General features: G+C 32.9%; 1 protein-coding gene across 2 annotated transcripts; it reads left to right on the forward strand.

The window, feature by feature from the left end:
* The first annotated feature begins 6,475 nt into the window (after nt 1-6,475).
* On the forward strand, nt 6,476-26,694 carry LOC106057273 (mannose-1-phosphate guanyltransferase alpha-B-like). 2 transcript variants are annotated; one of them, XM_013214398.2, is made up of 12 exons: nt 6,476-6,852; nt 15,562-15,659; nt 16,058-16,161; nt 16,879-17,071; nt 17,486-17,545; nt 18,380-18,510; nt 19,182-19,211; nt 22,509-22,637; nt 23,221-23,365; nt 24,499-24,591; nt 24,756-24,927; nt 25,386-26,694. In XM_013214398.2, the coding sequence occupies exons 1-12, from the start codon at nt 6,813-6,815 to the stop codon at nt 25,484-25,486; spliced, it is 1,296 nt and encodes a 431-aa protein (XP_013069852.2). In that variant the 5' UTR covers nt 6,476-6,812; the 3' UTR covers nt 25,487-26,694. The 2 variants fall into 2 exon arrangements, with proteins under 2 accessions (XP_013069852.2, XP_013069853.2); XM_013214399.2 differs by lacking the exon at nt 19,182-19,211 and having other exon boundaries at nt 6,483-6,852.

A 26,694-nucleotide genomic window follows, 5' to 3' on the forward strand; every position in this document is an offset into this window, starting at 1 on the left:
TGGTTTTATAAAGACTCATTACATTGTAACTTCCAGTTATACTGAGTTTAAGGCTGCCTTCTTTTTCCCACCAAAGTTGAAATATGTTTTCCTTTGAATCAATTTTAATAATTTTTTGTTTTAATTGAGTATTTAGTTAATAACATCTGATGGTGTTATTTGATGAATTACCTACATTTAATTTTATATTAAAATTAGAACACTATAGATCTATCATTTACAGTCAGAATGTTCATTGTCTTAATTGAAAATGAATGCAAGAAAAAAATAAAAAGTCATAATTTTGATACGTATTATTGTGTTTATTCTTTCAGATTGTTTGAATTTAAAACAAAATTAGAATACAATAGAACATCCTAATTCTAACAAATATGCAGATAAAGACTACTTTTAAACAGGGTTCGTAGCGCTCCTAAAAACTCCTAAAATCTCCTAAAAAAATGAAAATTCTCCTAAAAATTGCCGATAGTCAATACCCAATATTTTTTTAAAAATATAATTTTGCTTATTTCTTGCTAAAAATGCGGGGAAAAAACAACAACAGCGTAACTAGGCATTCTGATCGCATGACCTTACGGGCTGACTGTGTTAATGAGCTGACCAGTGACGCGTCTACACCGCCTTTCACCCACTTGTGAAGCGCGACCTCGTGATTGAAGATGGCCTTGGTTCAAGCAAGCATTTCACCTGGCATTTTTTTTTCTGAAGTCAGCGTAGAAATGTTTGTTTCCATTTATTGTTACCACTAACGACGCGCTAGATCTAGTCTGTAGTGACTATTGTCTATAATTAGAGCAATTACCAGACTAATTTGTAGGCTGCACCTCTCCAGGCCCTCCCTCACCTAAAATCTTCTTGTTGTAAGTGTAAGAGTGACTTCGCGTGGAAAGTCGGTAAATCTTCTAGATCTAGCTAGTATCTAGTAATAGTAGGCCTATCTAGATTAAGATTTAGATCTAGTGAAGATAATTCGCATCTAACCTGAAAAATTAGTGAATTTTAGTCAATTTAATGATCTCGATACATCTAATGTCTAGATTACTCTAGAAATACGCTAGATTCTAGATTTACGCTAAATCACTTAGAATCTAGTGGAGATAATTAGCACAAAGAATTGAAAAGCCCGCAAATTTAGTGACTTAGATCTATCTATAGACTCTAGATCTACGTATATCCAGCGAAGATAATTCGCATACTGCCGTGAAAAGCCCGCAAATTTAGTGACTTAGATCTAGACTCTAGATCTACGTATATCCAGCGAAGATAATTCGCATACTGCCGCGAAAAGTCCGCAAATTTTAGTGACTTAGATCTAGACACTAGATCTACGGTATGTTCAGTGAAGATAATTCGCACACAGCCGCGAAAAGTCCGCGAATTTTAGTGACTTTTATATAGACTCTAGATTTACTCGAAATCACTAGAATCTAGTGAAGATAATTCACACACAGCCGTGAAAAGTCCGCGAATTTTAGTGACTTATATCTAGACTCTAGATTTACTCGAAATCACTAGAATCTAGTGAAGATAATTCGCACACAGCCGCGAAAAGTCCGCGAATTTTAGTGACTTATATCTAGACTCTAGATTTACTCGAAATCACTAGAATCTAGTGAAGATAATTCACACACAGCCGTGAAAAGTCCGCAAAATTTAGTGACTTAGAGTTAAAGTCCGCGAATTTTAGCGAATTAGCTATAGAGTCTAGATCTAGATTTAAATTTAGTGAATATTCACACAGCAGTGAAAAGTCCTGGAATTTTCTCGACTTTGATCTAGACTCTAGATTTATGCTAAATCACTAGAATATAGGTATATAGTGAAGATATTTTTCTCTCAGTAGGCCTACTGAAAAGTCCGCGAATTTTAGTGACTTAGATCTAGAGTCTAGATCTACTGTAAATTCAGTGAAGATAATTCTCTCACAGCCATGAAAAAATCCGCGCATTTTAGTGACTTAGATCAAGAGTCTAGATCCACTGTAGATTTAACGAAAATATTTCGCATGCAGTTGTGAATAGTCCGTAAAAATTATTTCACTGGTAAAAGCCAGGGAAACTATATGCTTGAAAAAGAATCTGCTAGGAAAAAAAAAAACGCGAATAGGTCGAATTTACCCCCCCCCCCCCAATCCAAAAGCCATTTTTTAGTAAGCAAGTGTCAGGATTTTGTGATTTTACCATCACAAAAGAGATACAAGACACCGATAGCAAAGACAAACAGACACAAACACTCTTTTGTTCCCCTGGCAATCAAATCATTAAATAAGAACAATCTGGTATAAACTTTGTCACATGTAAATTATGAGTGCGTCTGGTGTGAATGTACACTTTGGTTTCTTATAGTTATAATGTTTTTTGTTTGGTGTAATGCACAAATTGTAAGACAAATTTCCTTACGGATAATAAAGATTATTATTATTATTATTATTAAATTCAAATAGACCTATATTGCCCTATATATTACTGGCTCTGTTTATGAGAAGGATTTAAGTTAGCTAATAAAAGAATAAAACATTACCTCAAATGCACACCATGACTCTAGTATCTATAAGATACACATAGGAACTAATAATGTACATTTCCATCACAGAGAATACACATTATGATGGCATCTCTAAGAATGTTTCTTATTTTAAAAAAAATGGAAAAGTAACCATTTGTAATGTTTTTAAATAAATCTTTGAAAAAAAAAATGGTTGTTTGAGGTTTTGGGATGACAGTCAAGTTGTTACTTGATTAAAAGATAACTTTCATTACATTTTCTGTGGACATATTGGCAAGATATTTATTATTTTTAAAATCAAATAACAATAATTGATTTGATAAATGCTTAGTTTTGTGTATGTTTTACTGTGTATCACACAAATGGGTAGGACACACACACACATCATACATTTCATCCTTAAAAAACCTCCTAAAATCTCCTAAAATTTTGTCATGGAAAAGTGCTACTAACCCTATTTAAAGTACATAACACGGTTATGATCCTGCAACCAAAAATTAAAAAAGGTACGGTTGAAGAAGGGTTTGGGCTTGCGCTTGTCACCGTGACTGTAAAATGGCTGTATCCTTGACACTGAACTCGACGGTTCTAAAATGGTCGTATCCTTGCCACTGAACTCGACGGTTCTCCGTTTGGCACTGCTGTAACTTAGTTGGCTAAATGCATGATCAGTTTCCTGTCCTACTGCTACGAGAGTTGAGTGAATTTATTACACCTAATATATACTGCTTTTCATTATCGTTTAACAACGACTGGAATTATTAATTCAGAACTACTTATGACATTCATCGAAGCCAGATCTGTTGTGTAGGACAATACATTAGACATGTGCAGAGCTATATCTGTTGTGTAGGACAATACATTAGACATGTGCAGAGCGATATCTGTTGTGTAGGACAATAGGCCTACATTAGACATGTGCAGAGCGATATCTGTTGTGTAGGACAATACATTAGACATGTGCAGAGCGATATCTGTTGTGTAGGACAATACATTAGACATGTGCAGAGCGATATCTGTTGTGTAGGACAATACATTAGACATGTGCAGAGCCAGATCTGTTGTGTAGGACAATACATTAGACATGTGCAGAGCCAGATCTGTTGTGTAGGACAATACATTAGACATGTGCAGAGCCAGATCTGTTGTGTAGGACAATACATTAGACATACGCAGAGCGATATCTGTTGTGTAGGACAATACATTAGACATGCGCAGAGCGATATCTGTTGTGTAGGACAATAGGCCTACATTAGACATGTGCAGAGCGATATCTGTTGTGTAGGACAATACATTAGACATGTGCAGAGCGATATCTGTTGTGTAGGACAATACATTAGACATTTGCAGAGCGATATCTGTTGTGTAGGACAATACATTAGACATGTGCAGAGCCAGATCTGTTGTGTAGGACAATACATTAGACATGTGCAGAGCCAGATCTGTTGTGTAGGACAATACATTAGACATGTGCAGAGCCAGATCTGTTGTGTAGGACAATACATTAGACATACGCAGAGCGATATCTGTTGTGTAGGACAATACATTAGACATGCGCAGAGCGATATCTGTTGTGTAGGACAATACATTAGGCATGTGCAGAGCGATATCTGTTGTGTAGGACAATACATTAGACATGTGCAGAGCGATATCTGTTGCGAAAAAAAGCTAGACGGGAAGTTTGCTAATCATTGAAAGATAATTTGGACGGTAAAGTTACTTGTAATTAATAGGATTCATCTTTTTATGGGAGCGATGAAGATGAACCGAGCCTACAATTCATCTTACACAGCAAATGGAATAAGATGAAAATATTATCTAGATAGTGCGTGGCAAGATCTCGTTTACAGTGAAGAAAGTACAATATCACGGCAAAAACTCATGATATTTTTGTGCGTGTGTGTGTGTTTTTTCTGTACAGTCAAAACAGTAAAAGTGAAATAAACAAGCTGCCTAAGGAATATCTTAACCGAAGGTCTCAAACTCCCCACCCCTGGCAAAAACAAATTCGTGCGTCGCGTCCCCCTCAGCCTGCTGTAAGCTTTCCCTAGTGGGTCCGGGTGCAAAGCCCGTCGTCAAGTGTTTTCGTTTTCTGAGATACAGAAGTTCTTTCTCCTGGCGTCCACGAGTTGTTGTTGTTTTTTTTTAATCTTAGTACGAAGAGCACAAGTTTAAAGAAAAAAAAAACATACAGGTATTAACGTGTTATCTCGCAACCCGAGCGCACTATTTATTAAGTTAAGTCTAATAAAAGAAAGTGGCAGCACTGGTCAATACCATTATGAGAAGGAGATTGTCACATTCTAAGTACCGGTACATCTAATTAGTCAATCAAGGAGGCTAAGGGCTTTGCACTGCGGGTTTGTTCCTCCTCGTGTGGCTGGTGACTCGGAATGTTCCTCCTCGTGTGGCTGGTGACTCGGAATGTTCCTCCTCGTGTGGCTGGTGACTCGGAATGTTCCTCCTCGTGTGGCTGGTGACTCGGAATGTTCCTCCTCGTGTGGCTGGTGACTCGGAATGTTCCTCCTCGTGTGGCTGGTGACTCGGAATGTTCCTCCTCGTGTGGCTGGTGACTCGGAATGTTCCTCCTCGTGTGGCTGGTGACTCGGAATGTTCGACTGTAAGTTAGAAGAGCGCAATTAAAAACAAAAAGGTTTAAGTAAAAAATGACAGGCCGATATAGGCAAGTGTTCCTTGCAATAGAGGACACTTCATTTGTTTTAAAAAACATTAGCTAGGATCAAATGAAGTCTAATAATGAAGGAGGCAACACTAGCCAATACTATTATGTGAGAACATTCGAGTTGCATGTAGCGCGCGTACGTCTGTAATGGGCATGAGAATGGCGTGATCGCCATTAGATCATCTTCGTGTTAGGCCTAAGTAAGACGTCTTGCCGGGAACATTTTTACGAAGGTTATATCGACTCACTCTCTGTACGGTAAAAAGTTTGTACACGTTATTTCTCCCACACCCTATCTTAGATTAGGCTAAAATTTTGCACAATTATTTCTTTTACCCAACAACACAAGAATCAATAAAATAAGGGGGGTTTAAACTCAAAACCCCTTTGGCTACGCTCATAGAATTTTGCGTAATTTGCTTTTTATATTGAAGAGCTATTTTTGGCTTCAAACCCCGCTGAAGGAGGTTTTAAACTCAAAACCCCATTTGACTACGCTCACCGCATTTTGAGTGCGTAATTTTTTTATTTTTTTTTAATTGAAGAGGTATTTCTTTGCTTCAAACCCCGCTGAAGGGGGCTTTGAATTCAAAACCCTTTTGGCAACGCTCATATCATTTTGAGTGTGTAATTTGCTTTTTTTTTTAATATTGAAGAGGTGGTTTTTAGCAGCAAACTCCGCTGGAGATGGGTTTTAAGCACAAAACCCCTATTGGCTATATATATACGCTCATATATAGAATCTGGTGACTGAAAATGGATAATATAGTCTTATTTGAAGAGGGGGTTTATCGTTAATTTCGGAGGGGGTTTTTAAATAAAAATCTTTTATAGCTATGCTCTTGGAATTTGGGGATTGTCGTTTGCATTTTTTTGTTTACAGAAGAAGGGGATTTAACTGCAACACCCGGCCCTGGTAGGGGGTTTTAAACTCAAAACCCACTTGGCTGCACTGGGGCAAGTGATGATTTAGTATTAAAATCGCACCTAAAATAAACAAAATCAAAGCAAAAAAATCAGTCACTGAATTCCGACCCCCCCCCCCCCCAACCAGGCTACGCCCATGGATAGAATTTAGATCTATATATAGATATCTATCAAGAAATTAATTCCATTGATTTCATTCGAAACGCGCCAATCAGAAATAACACGGCAGATAAGACGTTTACCCACATATTGTTTATCTTGGAAACAAGGGATCACTGACCTTTACATTTTGCATAGTTGGATACATTATGGGCGTGTCGAAAGTCTAGTTGTGCTAAAATAAAAAATAAAAAAAAACACCTTTTTGCACACATAAATAGTGATGCACAAACTATAGACGACTCCTATTGTATCATTGATAGCTCTATATTTAGATCTATTTGACGCATTTGAGGGGCATTATCGATTTTTTGTTTTAAAAGGGGAGTGTCAACACGCACAAGAATTAGAATAGATTCTAGGTCATAAGGGGCATATAATTCAAGGCACTTGAATCTACGTGTCGAATGCCGGTAGACCGTAGTTACTTTCTCTTCATGTCTTAGTATTTTAGTCGTCTTAGAATTAACTTTGGTCCTAGATCTAGATTCTAGACTCTACTGTAACTATTCAACTTTGCATACATAAACAGCAGAAGATGTTGAAGGCTATCATACTAGTTGGAGGTCCTATGAAAGGTAAATATCTAGATCTACTAGCCAATATATTTAGAAATATATCTGGATCTAGACTAGAGTCTAGAATCTACTATCTAGATCTACTCTAGATCTAGTTAAGTCCTTAAGTCTAGTTAACTTAAGTTAGGCACTTCAACAAAAAAATTTGTTTTGATCATATTGTTTTGTAATTGATATCATTAAATAGAGCTTGGTGTCCCATTTACAAAAATATCAAATTTATGTTTTTATGATAAGTAGAAGCAAAGTTATGATTTTTTTTGTATTTATTTTTTTTTCCTTCTTTGGCTTTGTATTCAATAAAAAATTTTGGTACCCGAAAAATGACTTTTTGTTATTAAAGCATGCATATCTTTCTTATTATTCAATATTTTTGGTTCAAATTTTCAGAAGACTTTATGTATGTTATTTAAAACGTAATACTACCCCAATCTTTCATCTAAACCGATTTTTCATACTTTTCCAGCCGGGCGAAGCTGAAAATAGAGACGACAAATTTGGTCGAAATTTGACTTAATTAATGCACAACTTTTTTATTTGTCAATATTTCCATTTCAAATTTTCAGGAGACTTTACATGTTCTTTATATCATTTTATAACCCCCAAATCTTTCATCTAAATCAGTGGTTCCCAAACTTTTTTGTCTCGTAGACCCCTTGCCATGGTTTCTGATTTTCGGTAGACCCCCAGCTCAACTTATATTGCATTTTTGTAAATTCATCAACATTTTTAAAACTAATTTCTAAATGTAGTGAGTCTCAGAGTGAAAAAGTAATTTAAAGCTGCATTTGAAGTTATACAGATGTCATTTTTATTGATAAAATTTAAATTTAAACCAAATAAAACAACAAAATATATATTTCTTGATTCATCGAACACACTGGAAGTGTTTTTTTTTTTGTAGGCTCATCATCCGTTGCTACGGATATTATGTTTCATATAGGAATTTGTTGTTATATAAAGTAGTCTTTGAAACATTAAATATTAATTTATTAATTTGCTTTAGGGATTCTTGTAAACTTTTTCACAAAGAGCAGTTTCTCTTGTATTTCTTGATCTTTCATGTGTGGCTCAAATATTGGGTCCGCAGAACTGTTTTCACTAACAGGAGAAGTGGCGAAGGTGAGTAACTAGCACCAAAACCAGTAAGCCTTGGACAGGCGGGACTCATTAGCCTTGGCTTTCTACCCACCTAGCAGAAGGATAACTGAATTAAAAACCTCTGCTGTCTTGCAACTATAAACATGGGTTTTGTGAGTCAACCCTGGGGAAAAATAAGGAGCCAGCAACCCTTGGGCAGTTTGCAGCTAACAGCGCTACATCCTGTCAGGGCCTGCTAGACCGCTGATCCCAAACTGTTTATGTCGTTTGAAAAGAATTACATAAGAAGCTTTTAAGACTAAGACTGCTTTATTGATCCTTACGGAAATTTGTTGTGATTACAAGGACTCTTTTCTCATATAAAGACAACACCGATGTTCCCTTGAACTGTATTGTTGCAAGAAATTCGTTTAATAATATCAGATGTAGGTTTGTCTAAGACAGTTTTTAAAACTATTTCAACGGAAGGTAAAATTAATGTTTTACCTAAAGTATTTTCCGTATTTGGCTATAAATAAAGAGATATTGTAAGTTGTTTACAAACCATCATCTTTTCTTTATGATGTCGAAGAGAGATTTTGTGGGTCTATTCTGAGCTTATCTTTTTCAAACTTTTATCTTGTTATCAGGGTGGCATCGTCTCAAATGATCCTCCAGTGTAATTAGTTTCATATCGTCATAAAAAGGCACTTAGGCAACCGCTTGTTTGACAAGGAAAGAATGAATCCCAATTTTAAATAATCATCGGTGTACAATATACATTTCTTTTTGTTAAACATAACTTACATGTAGGCAAAATTAAGATATTTAAATAAGTATTAAAATTAAATACAAACATTTTTCGTTTGAATAGCAGGATAAATATTTAAAAGATTAACTAAGGTACAGATCATATATCAGTTTAGGAAACAATTACATTAATGGGAGTGAAAATTTAAGTCACAAATGAAATGAAATGAAATCCATTATCGTAGACCCCCATGGACATCTCATAGACCCCCAATTTATTTTTTCACTTTCGTAGACCCCTTGGAAGTCTTCGTGGACCCCTGGGGGTCTATATAGACCACTTTGGGAATCACTGATCTAAATCTATTTTTTACACTTTTACAGCCGGGCGAAGCTGAAAATAGAGACGACAAATTTGGTCGAAATTTGACTTAATTCATGCGCAACTTTTTTATTTGTCAATATTTCTATTTCAAATTTTCAGGAGACTTTACATGTTCTATATATCATTTTTTAACCCCCAAATCTTTCATCTAAATCTATTTTTTATACTTTTACAGCCAGACGAAGCTAAAAATAGAACCGACAAATTTGGTCGGAATTTGACTTATTTAAGCACAACTTTTTTATTTATTAATATTACCATTTCAAATTTTCAAGAAACTTTAAACATGTTATTTGCTACAAAAATAAATAATAATTTTAAAGAAAAAAAGCAATTCAAAATTGTAACATTTATTTTTAAAAATTGTACTATGGGAACAGCTAGATTTTTTTCAAATATTGACGAGAACTTGTTTTTATTTCTTAATATTTAATCATAAAATTAAAAGGAGACTTTAAACAGCTGGAGTATGAAAAAGTTATCTTTAAAAAACATTTTAAAAATATTGACCTTTTTTTTTATTTAAAAAAAAATGCAGATGTAAAATTACAAAATATTTGGATATTTGGGGAGGGGGGGGGGGGGCGAGGCAAGAGGCAATAGAAATCAATACAATTAGTCAAATTGCCAAGATTAGATATCAGAATGTCTCTTTTATAAAGTTTAAAATATACTGAATCTATATATATATATTATATATACAGACATAATCTAAACAAACTTATAATAAAACATCTAAATTATCTAATTTATAATATGTATTGAAAAGCTGTTTTAGTTTTTAGGCTATTTCTCAGATTTTCTCCCATTAAATTTCACATAAAAAAATAGATCTAAATTTAGTCCTCAACATTCTAGATCTAGAAACTAGTATTAGTTTATTAAGACAATTAAGTATAGACTAGACTAGTATATATCAAATCAATTAAAGATCTATCTATCTTATCTAATTCTTATTCTAGATTTCATTCTAAGTAGTTAAATCTAGATCTAGACCTAGTAGACTCTATTACCCGCTTACCCGGTACTAGATTGACTAGATCTATTATTTTACTTTATTATTATACTAGATTCTAATTAGATCTAGATCTATACGCTATAATACTAGAAGTCTATAGTAAATTTATTTTAATGTATTTTATTACTTATTTACTTTAGTGTTAGAGTTAAGTATGTCTATGAAGTATGATTCATTATTATATGATTCAGATTTGATTAGTATGATTATGATAGTACATGATACTATACTTATGACTATGTCCTATGTCATTGTCACTATCACTTATGATTTATGATTAGTATGATATGATTATGATTATTATGATCATTGATTGTGAATTCAGACTTCTAACTTGCATCATCATGATATTTTTTCCACAAAATTTCTCCCCTTAAACTTAAATGAAAAAAAAATGCTTTTATTTATTTAATTTGTAAACTTAGTTTTAGGTTAGGCTATATAGCATAGATCAATAATCTATAGCTTTAGGCTTTAGGCCCTAGACACTATAGTCACACTATAGTGGCTATAGCCTATTAGATCTATAGGCTATGGGGTATTACATTCCTGTTCCCCTGTTTAGTTTTTGTTTCCCTTGAATTTGAAACATAGAGTCTAAATAATTAAATGAAGCTGAAAGTGAAGTCCCACTTGTCTTGAAAATTTGTCCTGTCATAAATTTTACTGAGTGGTCCTTTATTTTTCACAACTTTTGTAATGGCTTGGCCTTAGGGAGTTAGATGACTTAGTCTGAGAAGTTAGGGCACTTAGTATGTCTACAATTGACTTTTCAATCATTACAATCTCTTCATTGATCTCTGTATATTCTAAAGACCATTGATGACCAGTAGCTTGAGTAAGTGTGCTCCTTTAACAGAGATGTCTAAATCTATAATGATAAGCTAGTAGAAAGTGATCAGCATAATTTTTATGTAGATTAGATCTGGTATATATTTATTAACTTTAAAAAAAAATGCTATAGAAATCTCTATAAACTTATGTAGAAAAAAAGATATAAATAATTCTCAGCTAAGTTTTGGATTTTCAACTCCTTATTTTTTTTTTACCATAACTTTGTCCGTTCAGGTTAAGCAATTTTTTTTCCCTCTTTACCAGCTGATAAGCTCAATGTACAAATTACTTATTCACCTCCATCTTGCCCCATCCAAACCATCTTTAAATAGAATTGAGCTAGCACAAACACATATTGTCCATACACAACAATAACTTGTAGGTCAGCTGTATTGTGAGCTTCCTGACAAAATACTGGTCATAATTCTGTGGTAATATTTTCCTGAGATTTTCAACATTAAAAAGTATAAACAGTTCCCATCAGTTTCAATATTTCTCATTCAAATATGTCAATGCATTTTTTCGCTATACATATTATTTTATTGTAGGCGAGTTGTAATGATAGCTTACAATAGAAATCACCTTTCTTCTTATCTTATAATAAATAATTCATTAATTAATATTTACATCATTTGTAAAATGTTGTAAAATGTTTTACATGTGTTTCGGATGTTCCTTCAGAGTTGAAGATAGTTTACTTCCTAGTCCAAACCTCCCGCAGGACGACGGGAGATAGGAGCGGGCAGGGTTTGAACCCTCGACCGTCGATAAATCCGAACGACAGTCCAGCGCGCAGACCGCACAACCAGGCAGCCATCCATCAGCCATCATTTACATCTCTATACTTTTAGTCATGCATTCAGAGATAACACAGTTCTAAAAAATACCTAAAGTCATTCCAGTAAACTACTATACATTCATCAGCACAGCAAGATAAAGAATACATAAATCTCATAGGAATGCAATAAGTGATATTTTATTTAATTATAATAGCACTTAAAATGCTTATCTATACTATAAAGTAGAATGTGAGGTGTATGTATGTTACTTATAGACATCAAAACCGCTTGACCAATCTTGATAAAACTTGGCAGGAATGTTTCTTAGGTACCAACTTAGACCTTAGTGTATGTATTGTAGCCCTAAAACAAACTTAAGACCCTAAAAAAAAAATAAAGTTGTCCGACTCTATTACAGCTATAGTATTTTATGGATCTAGGCCATGTCTACAATGTTGACATAGAAAAGATCGAAAGGATTTAGACCTAGATCTAATTTTTAGAAATACACTTTGCGCAGATAGTTTTTTACTTTGACACATGAAAATACAAAAGAAGATCCATTGATTTTATTATATAATAAAATTAACCTTCAATTTTGTGTTTCAAAAGCATTTTTTGAATTAATTAGTTCGTTATATCTGTGACTGCAGATTTCCTGACAAACATTCTTTCATTAGACAATACCGTAATGAATCGCTTACTAAAAATTAATTTGTTTAATTGTTTACTTTATAATCCCATCCCTAGATCTAAAACTCTAATTCAACTCTAAGATGATAAAACTTCTCTTCGCACAGATAGTTTTATACTTTAACACATGAACATACTAATTATAGTCCATTCATTTCATATTTTGATCAAATAAACATTCAAATTTGGTTTTCTAAAGCATTATTTTTAAGAGACTACATTCGTTTACAAAAGCTGCGAAGCCGAAAAGGCCTAGATCTATATTCATTCATGAATCGCGTACTAAAAATTATTTCGTTTAATTGTTCTCTTTATAATCCCATTTATTTAACAAAGCTATCGCTCTTTTCGTTTTTAATAGATATGAATGTATCGACTTCGGATAAACCCATTTTCGCAAAACTAATTTTATTTTCGTAGCGAAAGAGAAATAACTTCAAAGGATCATTAGCTAAGTTTAACATACATCTAAATCCAATCCACTACATTAGTAAACACAAACTTAGACCCACAGGCCGCGGGTAATGCTAGGCTAGTTATACATAAAGTAAATTTTCCCCTTTCAGATCTTGTGATCTATGTGGCAGATAAAGGTCATCTCTTTCTTTGGCTCATGGTTAATGAGGGTGTCATGTGACTAGTTCTATGACCAACCACCTTTACTTTAGCCCAAATAATGTCAGGTACCTTTTAGAGCTGGGTAGACTCAGGAGCGTCTTAAAGATGCAGAAATTAAAATCCCACTCATCACCAGGGTTCGAATCAGAGAATATCAGAGATCCTCGGTTTGGAAGCTAAACACTTTACCATTCAGTCACCACACCTCCTAGTATACATAACACATGTACTTATTCTCAGGATTTAATCAGAAACATAGTTTATCCTACCTCATTGCAGCAATAACTTTTATCAGTACTAAAACAAAACTAACTTCCATCAGCAGGCCAACTAGATTAAGTCTAAGTAACTTCTCAATATCATTCATTCCATCTTCAGGTCACATTCCCCATATCATTCATTCTTTTCTCATTTACTAACAGAATTCATTTATTTTTAATATCACTATCAGCCCGGTGAGAACTTAAGATTTTGCTGGCACCCAATTAATCACAAATTTTCACATTATCTTAATGTGGTCTACTTGTCTGAAAGAGAACTGAACGTTTTCATTTACTACAATTTTAACTAATTAAGTCTATTGGTAACACTTGTGATGAGCATTATCGTGAGATAAAGTCCAAATGACTTGTTTAGAGAAGGTGGTTTAGTTACATTATGTCCATTCAGTTGGCGATCAACCTATTGATTTATTATTTTGTTGTATTAGTTTTTTAAGCAACACCTGTCATAGAGGTAAAAAAAAATGTTTACACAGGCAGTGATGTTTAGCTGAGACCCAACATTTATTGCTAATCATTATCACTTTTTTTTTTGTTGTACGTTCCTTCCTTTTTTTTTAAATCCATATTTTTTAGTGACAGTTTCAATTAGTTTGAACCTATATCTAATCTTACAAAATACAGACGCTACTTCAAAAAAAAAATTGATTACGTTCTATGCATGCCCCTAGGTAAATCTAGTCATGCATGTTAATCAATGACTTAAAAAACTCTGCTAAGTCATTGGTTTTCCAGGCTGACTCAGGCAACCCATTCCATGCTCTAATAGCAAAAGGATCAAAGATTACATAAATAATGGTTATGATTTGAGTAAGTAAAAGTAGTTCCCCTTTCAGACATTGTGATTTATAGTCTAGATGATGTAAAGGCTTTCTGTTTCTGTGGCCTATGGTTAACAAGGGTTTCTTGTGGCCAGCACAACAACCAACCACCTTTACTTTTCCCCATCTAATGTTAGGTATCCATTAGACCTGGTGCATTCAGAAGTGCCCAAAATCCAGAAATTAAAAATCCCAGTCTTCACTAGGATTTAAACCCAGGACCCCCAGTTCAGAAGCCAAGCAGTTTACCACTCAGCCACTGCACCTCCTACAATTTGAGCCTTAAGGATTATTTTGTTACCATGAGTTTTTTTTTACCTGTTACATTAAGATAATTTATTTCTTAATATCTTTGTTTGATTATACTTGTAAGAAACATTTGTCATGTGGGCTAGTGAACTAATGTTAAACTGGTTAACTGGGAAACTGAATGTAAGTTTAACTCCTGTATGCCCGCTGACTTCCCAGTTCTAATGATTACTGAAGAAAAGTGATTGGTTATTGTGTTGGAAACATGTCATCAAAAATGTGAAGAATTTTACATCACTATCTTTGAAACTATTGATACTGAAAAGAGCAGGATTTAGATCTATTTACCTTTGTGTGAGCTTATTAAATTTCAAATTTCTGTCCTTTAAGTTCATCTAACTTCTAATTTGAAAAAAAAATATAGCTCTTTTCGCAAGTGTTTCTTTTCTTCTGCCTGGAATCTTGCATTTTAAAGCAAATGCAAATATGTTACTTATAAATAAGCATGAGGGATTCATTCCTTGTTTCATCCCAAAATGTGTTAGTCAGATCCTGAACAACTTAAAAACCCTGTTTCAACATATAGGGAAATAAAAAGGTCTTAGGGAGCTGAGCATGAAAATCATATAAATATCAGTGTGTGTGTCAAAAGAAAGTTGTTAGGATCTCCTTTTGGCTAACAATGTTGTCCCTGATGGCACGTGTCTTTAAACCAATTGTCAGGCAATGACAGTCCTTCACAGTGGTTTGATAATAGCTCATGTGCTGCTATTAAAATCTTTTTTTTTCCTGAAGTTCTTGCATGTCTTCTTTGTTGATTTTCAAAATGCTGCTTTTATTGGCTTACAATGAAATGCAAGATAGATCATATGGCATTTATTTATGTATATATACAAAGTAATAGTAAGTTGATTTCCCTTGTAAGGTTTGAAGTTTGTCAACATGAGTAAGCTGTTTGCACAGTGCACATGGTATTGCAAGAAAGTTTAACTCTCTAAAACTTCAGATTTTTTAAGTGGGAGTTCTATTCTTTAACCAGCCTCAATTGTGGACTACGCAAGACTTGCAATAGAGATTAGAAAGTTATTTAATGTTTTCCACTACTGCACAGATTTAAAATTTTTTTATTATAAAGTAGGATTACAACATAAAAATCTATGTGTAAAATATTATTAATTTGAATTAGTTGTTTTTTTTACAGGTACCAGATTCAGGCCACTATCTTTAGAGCTTCCAAAACCATTGTTTCCTGTGGCTGGCTTCCCAATTATTTATCATCACATTGAAGCTTGCAGTAAAGTAAGATATCTATTTTTATCCACTTATGTAGAAAAACAAAGTTTGTATCTAAAATCTAAAATAAATCTGAATTTTTAAATCTCTTTCCATTTATATATTTTTTTAAAGTATGTTCTAAAAATTGTGTGCTAGTAATCTATTCATTGTTAAATGTTCAACATAACATTTTTTAAAAGGAAAAAAAATCTCTTGTCAACTAAGATTTTACTAATTTTACCAATTATTCGCTAACTGAAAAATGACTATCCTTATTTTGTCTGGAAAATTAGTTTGATATCACAAAAAGAATTTTGACGACGACTTCTAAAAACAATATTATGTTAAAGATATTCACTTCCATGTTTCATTTTGATATTTACTTTAAGAAAAATATTAATTGAGCTCTCATTTATCTCAAGGTTCCAGAAGTGCGAGAAATATTAGTGATAGGCTTTTATCAACCTAATGATGCCCTCAATAAATTCATCATGCAAGCACAGCTGGAGTTTCAGATTCAGATTAGGTAGGTCACTTAGTTTAGATAAGTCATTTTTAATTATTATTAATTTATTTAGCAAATCTTACATTGGCTTTTATCTCTATAAGGATATAGCCAACATATAAAATGAGTTAAAAAACAAGACTCAATCTAAATAAGTTTTGATCAAGCAGGTCTTATTTTTTTCTTGAATGTAAAAGTAAAAGTTTCCTTTTCAGGCCTTGCGATCTATAGGGCAAATGATGCTAAGGTCATCTGTTTTTTTGGCCAACGGTGAATGAAATGAGCAGGTTAATGAGCAGGATGTCATGTGGCCAGCACAACGACCAACCACCTTAACTTGGGGGACATCAGGGGCCCTTAAATCTGAAATTAAAAAAATCACAGTCTTCACCAAGATTTGAACCCAGTCAAGCGCTTAACCATTCAGCCACTGCACTCCTTTTTTGAGTGTAGTGAAGCATATTTTTGTCTGAGCTTAATGGGGAACAAGGTCCAAACTTTAGGCCCATTTACTGAAAGGGTCCTCAAACTGTTTTTTTTGGGGGGGGGGGGGGAATTTGGCACAATAGATGAATCTTCAGAACAAACTGAGGGATATTTGAAGTTATCAGTTCACTAAAATACATGGGCATTTCATTATTTTAGATGCACTGATGACAAATTATTGCCACCATGTAATAAACAAGTTGAAGGGCGATATGATTGATTTATTAAATGCATTATGGGTCATTTTCTCAGGTATCTCCAAGAGTACACTGCACTTGGCACAGCTGGAGGGTTGTATCACTTCAGAGATCAAATCTTAACAGGCAGTCCAGAGATGTTCTTTGTCATGAATGCTGATGTCTGCGGCGACTTCCCTTTGGTGGAAATGTTGAGGTTCCAAAGAGAGCATGGTCCAGAGGCTTATGGTACAATCCTCGGCACAGAGGTTAGGTTATTCTCTTCACTTGGTTGCTTTTCAGTCAGAATATTTATAGAATAAGTGACCTTTTATGGTGACTGAATATTGATAAGGGAAAGATACAAATGATTTTAAACTAGTAAATGAATAATAAATATTTGACTTCATTTCTCCTGCAATTATTTGCACCATTAGTGTAACTTGTGTTGATTAGTTTCTTTTGTCTTTGTATTTTCTTCCATACTTAGTCTTTTTTTAGCATGAGATGTGGATGTTGATGTCTTCTTCCCTTAGTTTCTTTAAGGCCTGTTCATAAATAACTTCATGAAGAATAAAAATCTTTCTCTTTCAAGTTTTTGCCTTAATTTTGTTTGGGATTTGTGATATTGGGAAAGAGATAATAGCTCCCAGTATTTATCTGTTTTTTTTTTGTATCATCAGGCAACTAGACAGCAATCTTTGTTGTATGGCTGTATGGTAGAGAACAAAGATACACACGAGGTAAACTTTTTTTTTATTTAAGTTTGTTTAAGCAATAATTAGATTGAATGAAGTAATCTTTTCACCATTTTATGTTTGCTACCTTTTCCCACTTGAGCAGACAGCAATGGCTGCCTGGTCAAGGATGGCTGCCTGGTTGCTTGGTGTTACAGCTTTCTACTATTTCTAGGTGTCCCTGGGTTCAGCTGTAATACCAAAGACTTAATAACTCTGTCAAGACGAACACAGAAACTTTATTACTCTTGATAGCATATATCACACACTGGCCTCTGTCGTTGTCTAAAAATAAAACACTTCCATTTGACATATGGAAGTAAAAACAATTATACACACAGACATTCATCCATGACACTTGGTATTTGTGCTGGACTTCTCCATGGTCCTGGGTTCATACCTTGCCTGCTGCCATCCCCCACCATCCTGCTGGAGGTTTGGTCTAGAAAGTAAATTATCTTGAACTCTGATAGAACATCCGAAACTTGTACATTTTACAATCCTCTTATCATCGTTCAAATCATATCTAATCGACTGCTAATTTTTTTTTTAACATATTGTGTAACATATACGATTAATAATGCCATGATACATTTTTTAAATGGACGTCTTCACCCTAAAAAGGTCAATTGTTTAGTATTGGATACGCCATTCACGACATCCTTATTCACCCTTTTCTGTCTTTATTTCATTAATAAGCATCACTCCTTTTATTTAACTTCCATGTCCCATTATTTGATCTTTTAACATTTATTTATGTTGAGACTACACCTTCAGTTCCAGTGGCAAGTGTGAGATATATCATAGTCAGTACAAAATAACTATCTTTTTTTTATGCAGATCTTGCACTATGCAGAGAAACCTGAAACCTTTGTCAGTACGACAATCAACTGTGGGATATACTTGTTCACCCCGAACATCTTCAAAATATTAGAAGTGACATTTAAAAAGAACTTGGAAGACAATTACAAGTAAGTCTATGCTTGTTTTAAAATAATGACTATATCTTTTATCTATGGCTAGTTCTCAAAGTGCAGCTTTCTATATATTTATATACTTTGTATGATTTTATGGTGCTAATTATAATGTTAGCTGTTAAACAGTTTTTTTTCTTTTGGTTAAAATTTTTTTTTTTTTTTCAATCTTTTGAGATTGATCAATGTTTATTAGGTGACATCAACTCTAATTTTAACCTGCAATAAACCATATATTCTTCTAGTCAAGCATCTTCTTGAGACAAATTAGTCTTTTTTTTAGTCCTTTTTTTTAATTTTTTTAAATATTCCTTTTAGTGTTTCAAGTCATATGTTTCTTTTTTTCTGCATTAATTTGCTAGAGATATTTGATATGAGATTCGTTCATTTATGTTTTAAAAATGGGACAAGTTAAATAAGTAAATACTGGTTCAATCAGCTCAATTAAGTTATTGTGTTATTTGAATATAATAATTTTTTTGTTTATAGTTAAGCACATTCTTCTGACACCAATATATCTTCTTTTTTTTTGCTCCTTATTTGTTTGTTTTTTTAGTTGCAATTTACATATTTCTTATTGATCTCATCAATATTTAAATTTATATTGTTATGTTGATCTAATTTTTAAAAAAAAGCCCCCGCAAAAAATGTGTACATAATATTTACAGCTATTGTGATATGAATACAAGATACTCAGGGTAGGTTTGCATATTAAGCTTCTTTTTTTTCGCCAAAATTAAAGTTATTGATGGAATGCAGTTTTCAAATCTCATGTTGTTTGTGACATCATGTTGAACAAAACTATGTGTTTAGTTTTACTGTTTCTTGCATGATATTTGTCTAACTACTAAATTAGAATGTTGTCAAGCATACATTAGCATGCATTTGAATTAGATTTCCTAGACATTTATTTCATGAAAATTTATGTCGGGATAGAAAGGGCCATCATACTTTTGCATTTATATAAATATATGCCTAGGGCTATTCAGGTTTACAATGGTTTCATATTTAAATCAAGTGTAGGTGGATAAATTTTGTTGATGGACCAATCAAATTTGCTTAATAATGAAAAGGACATATGACAAGAATCGGTAGAAATATAGAAATAAAAAATCAGTGGCCTGCGTTTATAAAAAAAATAGTTGTATTAACTTAATGACTTTGAGATTTTGTTTTTAAAAGTTTTATCAAAGGATTAACATTTACAAGATTACATCTGAAAAAAAAAAAAAGACAATTTATGTTTTCTAATGAGGGGTGGTGGCTGAGTGGTAGAGCATTTGGCTTCCAAACCGAGGGGGTCTTCGGTTCAAATCTTTTTTAATTTATTAAATTTCAAGTCCACCCAGCTCTAAATGGGTACCTGACATTAGTTAGAGAAGGTAAAGGCAGTTAGCCTTTGCGCTGGTCATGACACCTCATTAACCGCCTGCAATAGAAACCGATGATCTTTATGTTATCTGCGGTATAGATCGTAGGTCTGAAAGGGGTACTTTATTTATTTTTTTCTTAGGTTTTGAAAACAGCTTTTAAAGCAATAAGACTCTTAGTTGTTTAAGGTGCTGTGCAGCTAATAGAACTGGTTTAAAAGCAGCAGCTCAGAATAAATTGGCTAGAGCTTATAGTATTGTGTGTTCATACTAGTAATGAACTAGAACAGACAGAAATCTGACTTCAGTGTGGGATCATCACATGCTAATTTTATGTATGAATGTAGGCACCAATTCATGAGACAGTTACAAGAGTTAATTCAGATAAAGGTAATTGATTGCTTGTGACTGAAAGTTGTCCATGTAGTCTTAAACCCAATGTTTCTTTCAGGTAATGGAATAGATTAAAGTGGTGGTGTTTTTTTTAAACTGATAAATACATTTTAATATACCAGCTTTGATTCAAGTAGCAGATCCTTTCTATTTTTCTCAGTAAAAAAATTATTTAGTTATTTTCTTAACCTAGAACATAATTGTTGTAAGAAAGCTTTCTACTTTTACACTGTAGGTGCTATGAAATACAGAAATACATTTTGGGCATTATTTAATTACACCATTAAGTTTTAAAACATTTTACATGGATTTTATACTTTTAAAGAATGTTAAATTAACAAGAAATAATATTTTTTTATCTACTCAATAATATATGGAAGTGGTAATTAATTTTTTTTACAATTAAATATTTCCTTTAGTAGAAAAATCCCTGGTGAAGTTAACTTTGTTTCTGTTTGATATAAAATGTTGAATTGAACTAAAGTTTTCCTGTGACATGTGTACTATTTCTGTTTCTATGACCCATTAGTCAGAATGCTAGCAAATGCTGTCAATCAAGTGTTCATGTTCAGTGTAGTGTTAACTAAAGATCAGTATTTTTGTCTAAAAGTTATAATTAGCATATGTGACCCATTCTGACCAAGTTTTAAGTTAATGGACTTAATTGTTAAGCAGTGTTAATGCTTACTCAAACAACAACATGTTTTTCTATTTTCAACATTGAATTGTTCTAGGCTTACTATCTGTTGAGGTGAAAAAAAAATATTAATGAAAACATTTTTTATTGTTTGTAGTTTGGACATTTCTATTTATTTCTAATTATTCAAATTTTAATTACTTTGAGAAACTCTCTTAAAATTAATTATTTTTTTCTTAACTGGCCACAAGAAAAATTTTATATTTGAACAAAGATTAATAATTGAATTTAAATAAAAAAAACAAGCTATGCGCTCAATTTTGACCTTAGTCACTATCTATATTATTTGTGAATTATAAGATTATTTGTTCTCATAGATGAGTAATAGTTTAAAAAGCATTATATGGTGCAAGACTTTTTATAGCATTAATAGAAGTGCATTTGTTAGTCTGAAGTCTGTCCTATTACACGAGTCCATGTATCTCTTTTGTATACACTTCAGCACTGAATGGACGCCTTGAAGTATATATGACAATCAAATTAAGTTTTTGATCCAGAGAAAGTTTAACTCTCTCAGAATGCTGTAAAGTTTCCAGTTCTAAAAGCATGTTGAAACCAAAATTTGCTTGCTTTGTCTTTTTTCTTCTTTATGAATCCTTTTGTCTTCCTATTTGTCAAACTATTGTCTCTATTAGATTGAAAAGTGAATATAAACAAATGTTTCCTTTCACAATTTTCTTGACTGCTTAATAAGTCTCAGTCTTCTTAATATTTCATCTTGTCGTATTGCATTGTGTCTAATGATTAGAAGTTATTTAAATTATGAAACTGAAATATTGCCATGGTTCTATTAAAGTCACTGTGTACCCCTTAGAATTTGTGCATTTTTTATAAACAAATATCAGATTTAAAAAAAATTCCTTAAAAATAATGGTGAATTTTAACAATTTGGTAATAGTTTTTTTAGTTTTTTATTCGTGTGTGTGTGTGTTTTTAACATTTAAATCACATCTGTGCATTGGTTATTACAGTGTAAAGTTGAAGGTCCAAATCTTTTAGTTTCTATAAAATTAACTATTTTATTTAGTTTATTCATTATTATTGTTTTTTCTCTTGTAGCTTCTATTAATGTTTGTGATTTCAAAGGTTTAATTTAAATATGAGATAATGCCATCACTGAAAAATAAAATAATTACATAGGTATCAGTGATAACATATGTAAATTATGATCCTCTTAAGGTAAACTTCAATTGACCCTAGAGTGAGTGGTAGATTGCTTGCTTGGTTGATGAACAGAGCAATCAGAAGTCTATCCCCCATCTGAATGGCTCATTTTTGTTGCTAAAAAAGTGTAATCCCATTCATTTTGCTGGTCATAAATTATCCTCTGTAACCATTTGTCAAAACAAAACCCTTCTCCTGTACTATGTCCACTGTATACATTGTGAACCAAATGCTTAGACTTTATACTGTTTCAATATTGTTTTGGCCACACAGTATTTTTGAATAGCCCTCTAACTACACTTTAATATTTATTCAATAGAACTCTTGTAAGATTTGGCCTCTAAATATCTACACTTGCTCTATTCCTTCAGTTTTGACTATCTGACCCCTAGCAAGGAAGTCATCAGGCTAGAACAAGACATCTTCATTCCAATGGCAGGGTCTGGCACCTTGTTTGTTTACTCTACTAGCAGATTCTGGAGCCAGATCAAGTCTGCTGGGTTTGTACAGTCACAATGCATTTATCCACTAATGTTATAGGTTTGTTTAAGTTAGTATTGTCATGACAATTTTTGCAGCTATTATGGGGAAAAGCTGTTATTGGTTTTAAACTGTCTTTGCATCTGCCCAACTGTCGCAGAACTAAAAATGCCACTGAAGATTCAATTTCACACATGTATCATGCTCAAAATAGTTGCGATGCTAACTCTTGATCTTTTATAATAAAATGTACAAACTGTTTTGCATTCACATTCAACAGTTTTAATGAGCAAGATTGAAGAAATATAAACAAAAAGGAACTGATCAAACGGTCTGACATTACAAAAAAGATATATATGTATATGTACTTAAATACAATGCCACAGGATAGAATATGTGTATGTGTGTACATGTTTGTCTATATTGTTTGTATTAACATACATATAAAAAAATTTAAGAGAAACTTAAAAGCAATCGCCTGTTAAACAAGGTCTGAGCTGCTACTTTTGTATGATACAAATGATCAAGTAGGTGTAGATCTCATTTTTAAACTAATTTCCAAAGCTTGCCAAAAGAAATAAATATCTTTAAATACATCATTAGGGCTGCTGTTTATGCCAACAGACACTATTTGGCAATCTATAGAGACAAACATCCAGAGCGCCTGGCTAAGAATGGAGAGGGCTTGCCCAAGATCATAGGAGATGTCTTCATTCACCCGACTGCCATCGTGCATCCAACAGCTGTGGTAATAATTACATCATTAACTTTTTTGGGTTGTTAGAAGGGGATTGGGGGGGGGGGAGTTTTCTGTTTTTTCTTTATTATTTTTTTGCATACTTCTTTTCCCCTTTTTTTAATATCTTTTTTTTTTCATTGCTAAATCTCATCTAAGTTTTGGAAACACTGTTCTCTCTGTCAAGTACATGCATCACATAGTTAAATGACTTATCTAATAAATAAAACTACTTATATAGCAAATCAAATTATGTATGTAGCAAATCAAATTACATATCTAGAAAACTAAATTGCTTATCTAGAGATTTCCTACAATGCTTGGAGATCAATTTCACTTATTGAATTATTAGCAATGTGTTTTCCTTAAAAGATCTGTATTAATAGCTTAATAGGCTTTTAAATAAATAATTAATTAATTAAAAAAGGGCTGAAATGTATGAAAATGGTGGTGAGTAGTCGATTCCAGTTGAAAATCAACATAGCATATTTTAAGTCAAAGGCAGCCAAGATAAAAGATGCTGGACATCAATGGACCCCTCTCAATTGCTCGATTCAAATATCACATACAGCATGACTATGACCTCTTTTATATTGGCCATGCCGTATTTCGATAATAAATTGAGAAACTAAAGAAGAGTCATAGATTGTACATAGGACACATTTTTTGTTATGACTAAGGGGGTGGGCATAATAGTTAAAGTGATATTAGAATTTATGGTTGAAAAGTAAGCGTGTTTGTGTCTGGTGTATAAAGTGGGTCATTCCAATTCAAGTCAAAAGTATATGTCAGATAACATTATGATGTGCAGGATAAAAAAAAATTGGGGCTAGAAAATTTGTTAGGGGGGTTGTTAAAATGTGGATCATTTATTGGAAGATAAAAAAAGGAGGGGGTGTTTCTGTCAGAATAAACAATATATATCAAAGGGCATAACCAGTATGTCATCCTTGTAATGTTATAAGGGTAAAGTAGCCCAGTGTTTGGTTGCTTGGCTTCCAAGTCAAAGGTTTTGAGCACGCATGCTGATGAGGTGTGTTGGAAACATTAGGAAATGAAAAAAAAAACAAATACATAATTTCATTATATTATTTTGAAGAGCATTGTAAAATTTGTTGTTGCTTTCTTTTGTTTGTTTTGTGTAGCTTGGTCCAAATGTCACCATTGGTAAAGGTGTCACTGTTGGGGAAGGTGTCAGAGTAAGGGAGACAATCATCCTAGAAGGCGCCACTCTTCAGGTAGGAGTAGTATCTCTTTGTATTTTTTTATTTTTGGTCATCCATTAGAATGTTAAACCCTAAATTTAATTGCAACAATTCTTTAGTTATCTCATTGATCTGCTTATAGAATGTACTGTTGTAATACAGTTTAACTTATTTCTCTGACTTTCTCTGCTCAACAGGCACACTGCTGCATCCTGCACAGCATTGTGGGCTGGCATAGCACTGTTGGTGTGTGGACAAGAATAGAGGGGACCCCTAATGACCCCAACCCAAACAAACCTTTTGCCAAGCTAGAGATCCCTTGCATGTTCTCTGATGATGGCAAATTGAACCCCTCTATTACTGTAATAGGTAAAAATAGTACATTTCACTGAACTATTCATTTATTTTTATCTTGAACAGATTATTTCTTCAGGTATTTCTGCATGAAGAGTTTAATAAATTAATGTTCAGGAACATTTTGTGCACTGTCTTCTAAGTCTAGATCTATCTGCCTATCATTAGAATATTATAAAGTCTAGTAGATTTATACATTCTTTTAACCAGGATTTTTCATGTGTGTGGGGAGTAGGGATGGTGTGCACTAAAAAAAAGGGTTAATTTTTTAAAAATCTTGCATTTATTTAGTTATATAAAGGAGGTATTGTCAATTTAAAACATTATTTTATATATATTTTTCTTGATAAATTCATTTGTACATGCTTATGACTGTCATTTAACCAGATAACTACTATTGTATTAAAAGGCTGTGTTTACTACTAATACATTGCTATGTGAAATGAATTAATATGTATTTGTTTGTTTTTCAGGTTCGAATGTTCAAGTTCCTCCTGAGGTCATCATTCTCAACTCTATTGTTCTACCACATAAAGATCTTAACGGCTGCTACAAGAATCAAATCATTTTATAAAGTTTTGTCAAACTTACTTTCATGGATTCATCATTAACTCCCAGATTCATTCATCTTTACATTTGTCTGTGTATTCATTGGTATTTATTTAAAAGTATATCTAATATATACATGTTTTTATATGTTTTGAATAACACATATTTATACAAAGCTGCAATAAAACACTCACACATTCATACATTTCATTTTTATCTTTATTTGTATGACATTTTACCCTGACCTTCACATACGTATGGTTTTGCTTATTAAATTGTCTCTTATTTCTTATTATTGGGATAATACATTTGTTCACCCATTTTTTCTCATTTTAAAATGGTTGAAATAGTTTTTGCGAAAAGTTGTGAAAAGTTTAAAAGATTCACTTGACTTTGATTAAAAAACAACAAAACAATTTATTATTTTAGTCAAATTATTATTTGTTAAAAGGTTTGATAAGGTTAAATGCAAAGCCTGTCTAATAAAATGACATCTTAATTTTGTTTTTCTTTTCTAATATTTTATTTTGGTTGCACATTTATAATTGTATATTATTGGGTGAACACTTTTTGACATTTTCATTTGGTTCAATTTCATTTTCTATGTTTATTGTTTTGGATGTCATAGAGTTTTTTTTTTCTGTTCAATATCTCTGCAGTGAGAATACTTAAGTGTACATTATACATTTGTTGATGATTGAATTTTGCTTACTTACTGCTAGTTAGTTATTGCTCAGTTTTTCTCATTTCTTTTAAGCTGCCTGAATATTTTACAATAACTTTGATCTAAATTTAAAATGACAGTTTACAAGATTTACAGTTCATGTAATTGTGTAATTTTATTGATTTGATCTGGAAGAACTTTTACAATATGACACATTTGAAGAGGAAAGGAGAGAGTGAACATAAGAGGGTAGCAAGAAATGTTTCATTGAAAATGTACAACAGCCATTTTGAAGTGACCTTATGCTTAAATACCTACAATGTTTTCTCTTTCAGTGATGTTGAAAACATAATAACTCAAGTAATAATATATATTTTTTCTGTTCCTGGTTAGTCCCATTGGTTCACATTTCGCATGGCTCAGGCAAAACTTTTGACTCCTGGTGCCCTAACTGCAGTGAGGAAGAGGAAACTGTGTCCCATGTTCTTTTTGAGTACCAAAGACTAGCTGATCTCCATCAGGCCTGGGAAGCCACAAGTTTTCGACCTTATGGAGGCATACAAGCACTG

The sequence above is a fragment of the Biomphalaria glabrata genome, chromosome 16 (assembly GCF_947242115.1).
Source record: "Biomphalaria glabrata chromosome 16, xgBioGlab47.1, whole genome shotgun sequence".
Classification (NCBI taxonomy): Eukaryota; Metazoa; Mollusca; class Gastropoda; family Planorbidae; genus Biomphalaria; species Biomphalaria glabrata.

Excerpts from the sequence above, each read along its gene's own strand:
- LOC106057273 (XM_013214398.2), top strand. The coding sequence starts at position 6,813 with ATGTTGAAGGCTATCATACTAGTTGGAGGTCCTATGAAAG. Across the intron at positions 6,853-15,561 it reads AGTTGGAGGTCCTATGAAAG|GTACCAGATTCAGGCCACTA; the intron begins GTAAATATCTAG and ends TTTTTTTTACAG. Across the intron at positions 23,366-24,498 it reads TCGTGCATCCAACAGCTGTG|CTTGGTCCAAATGTCACCAT; the intron begins GTAATAATTACA and ends TGTTTTGTGTAG.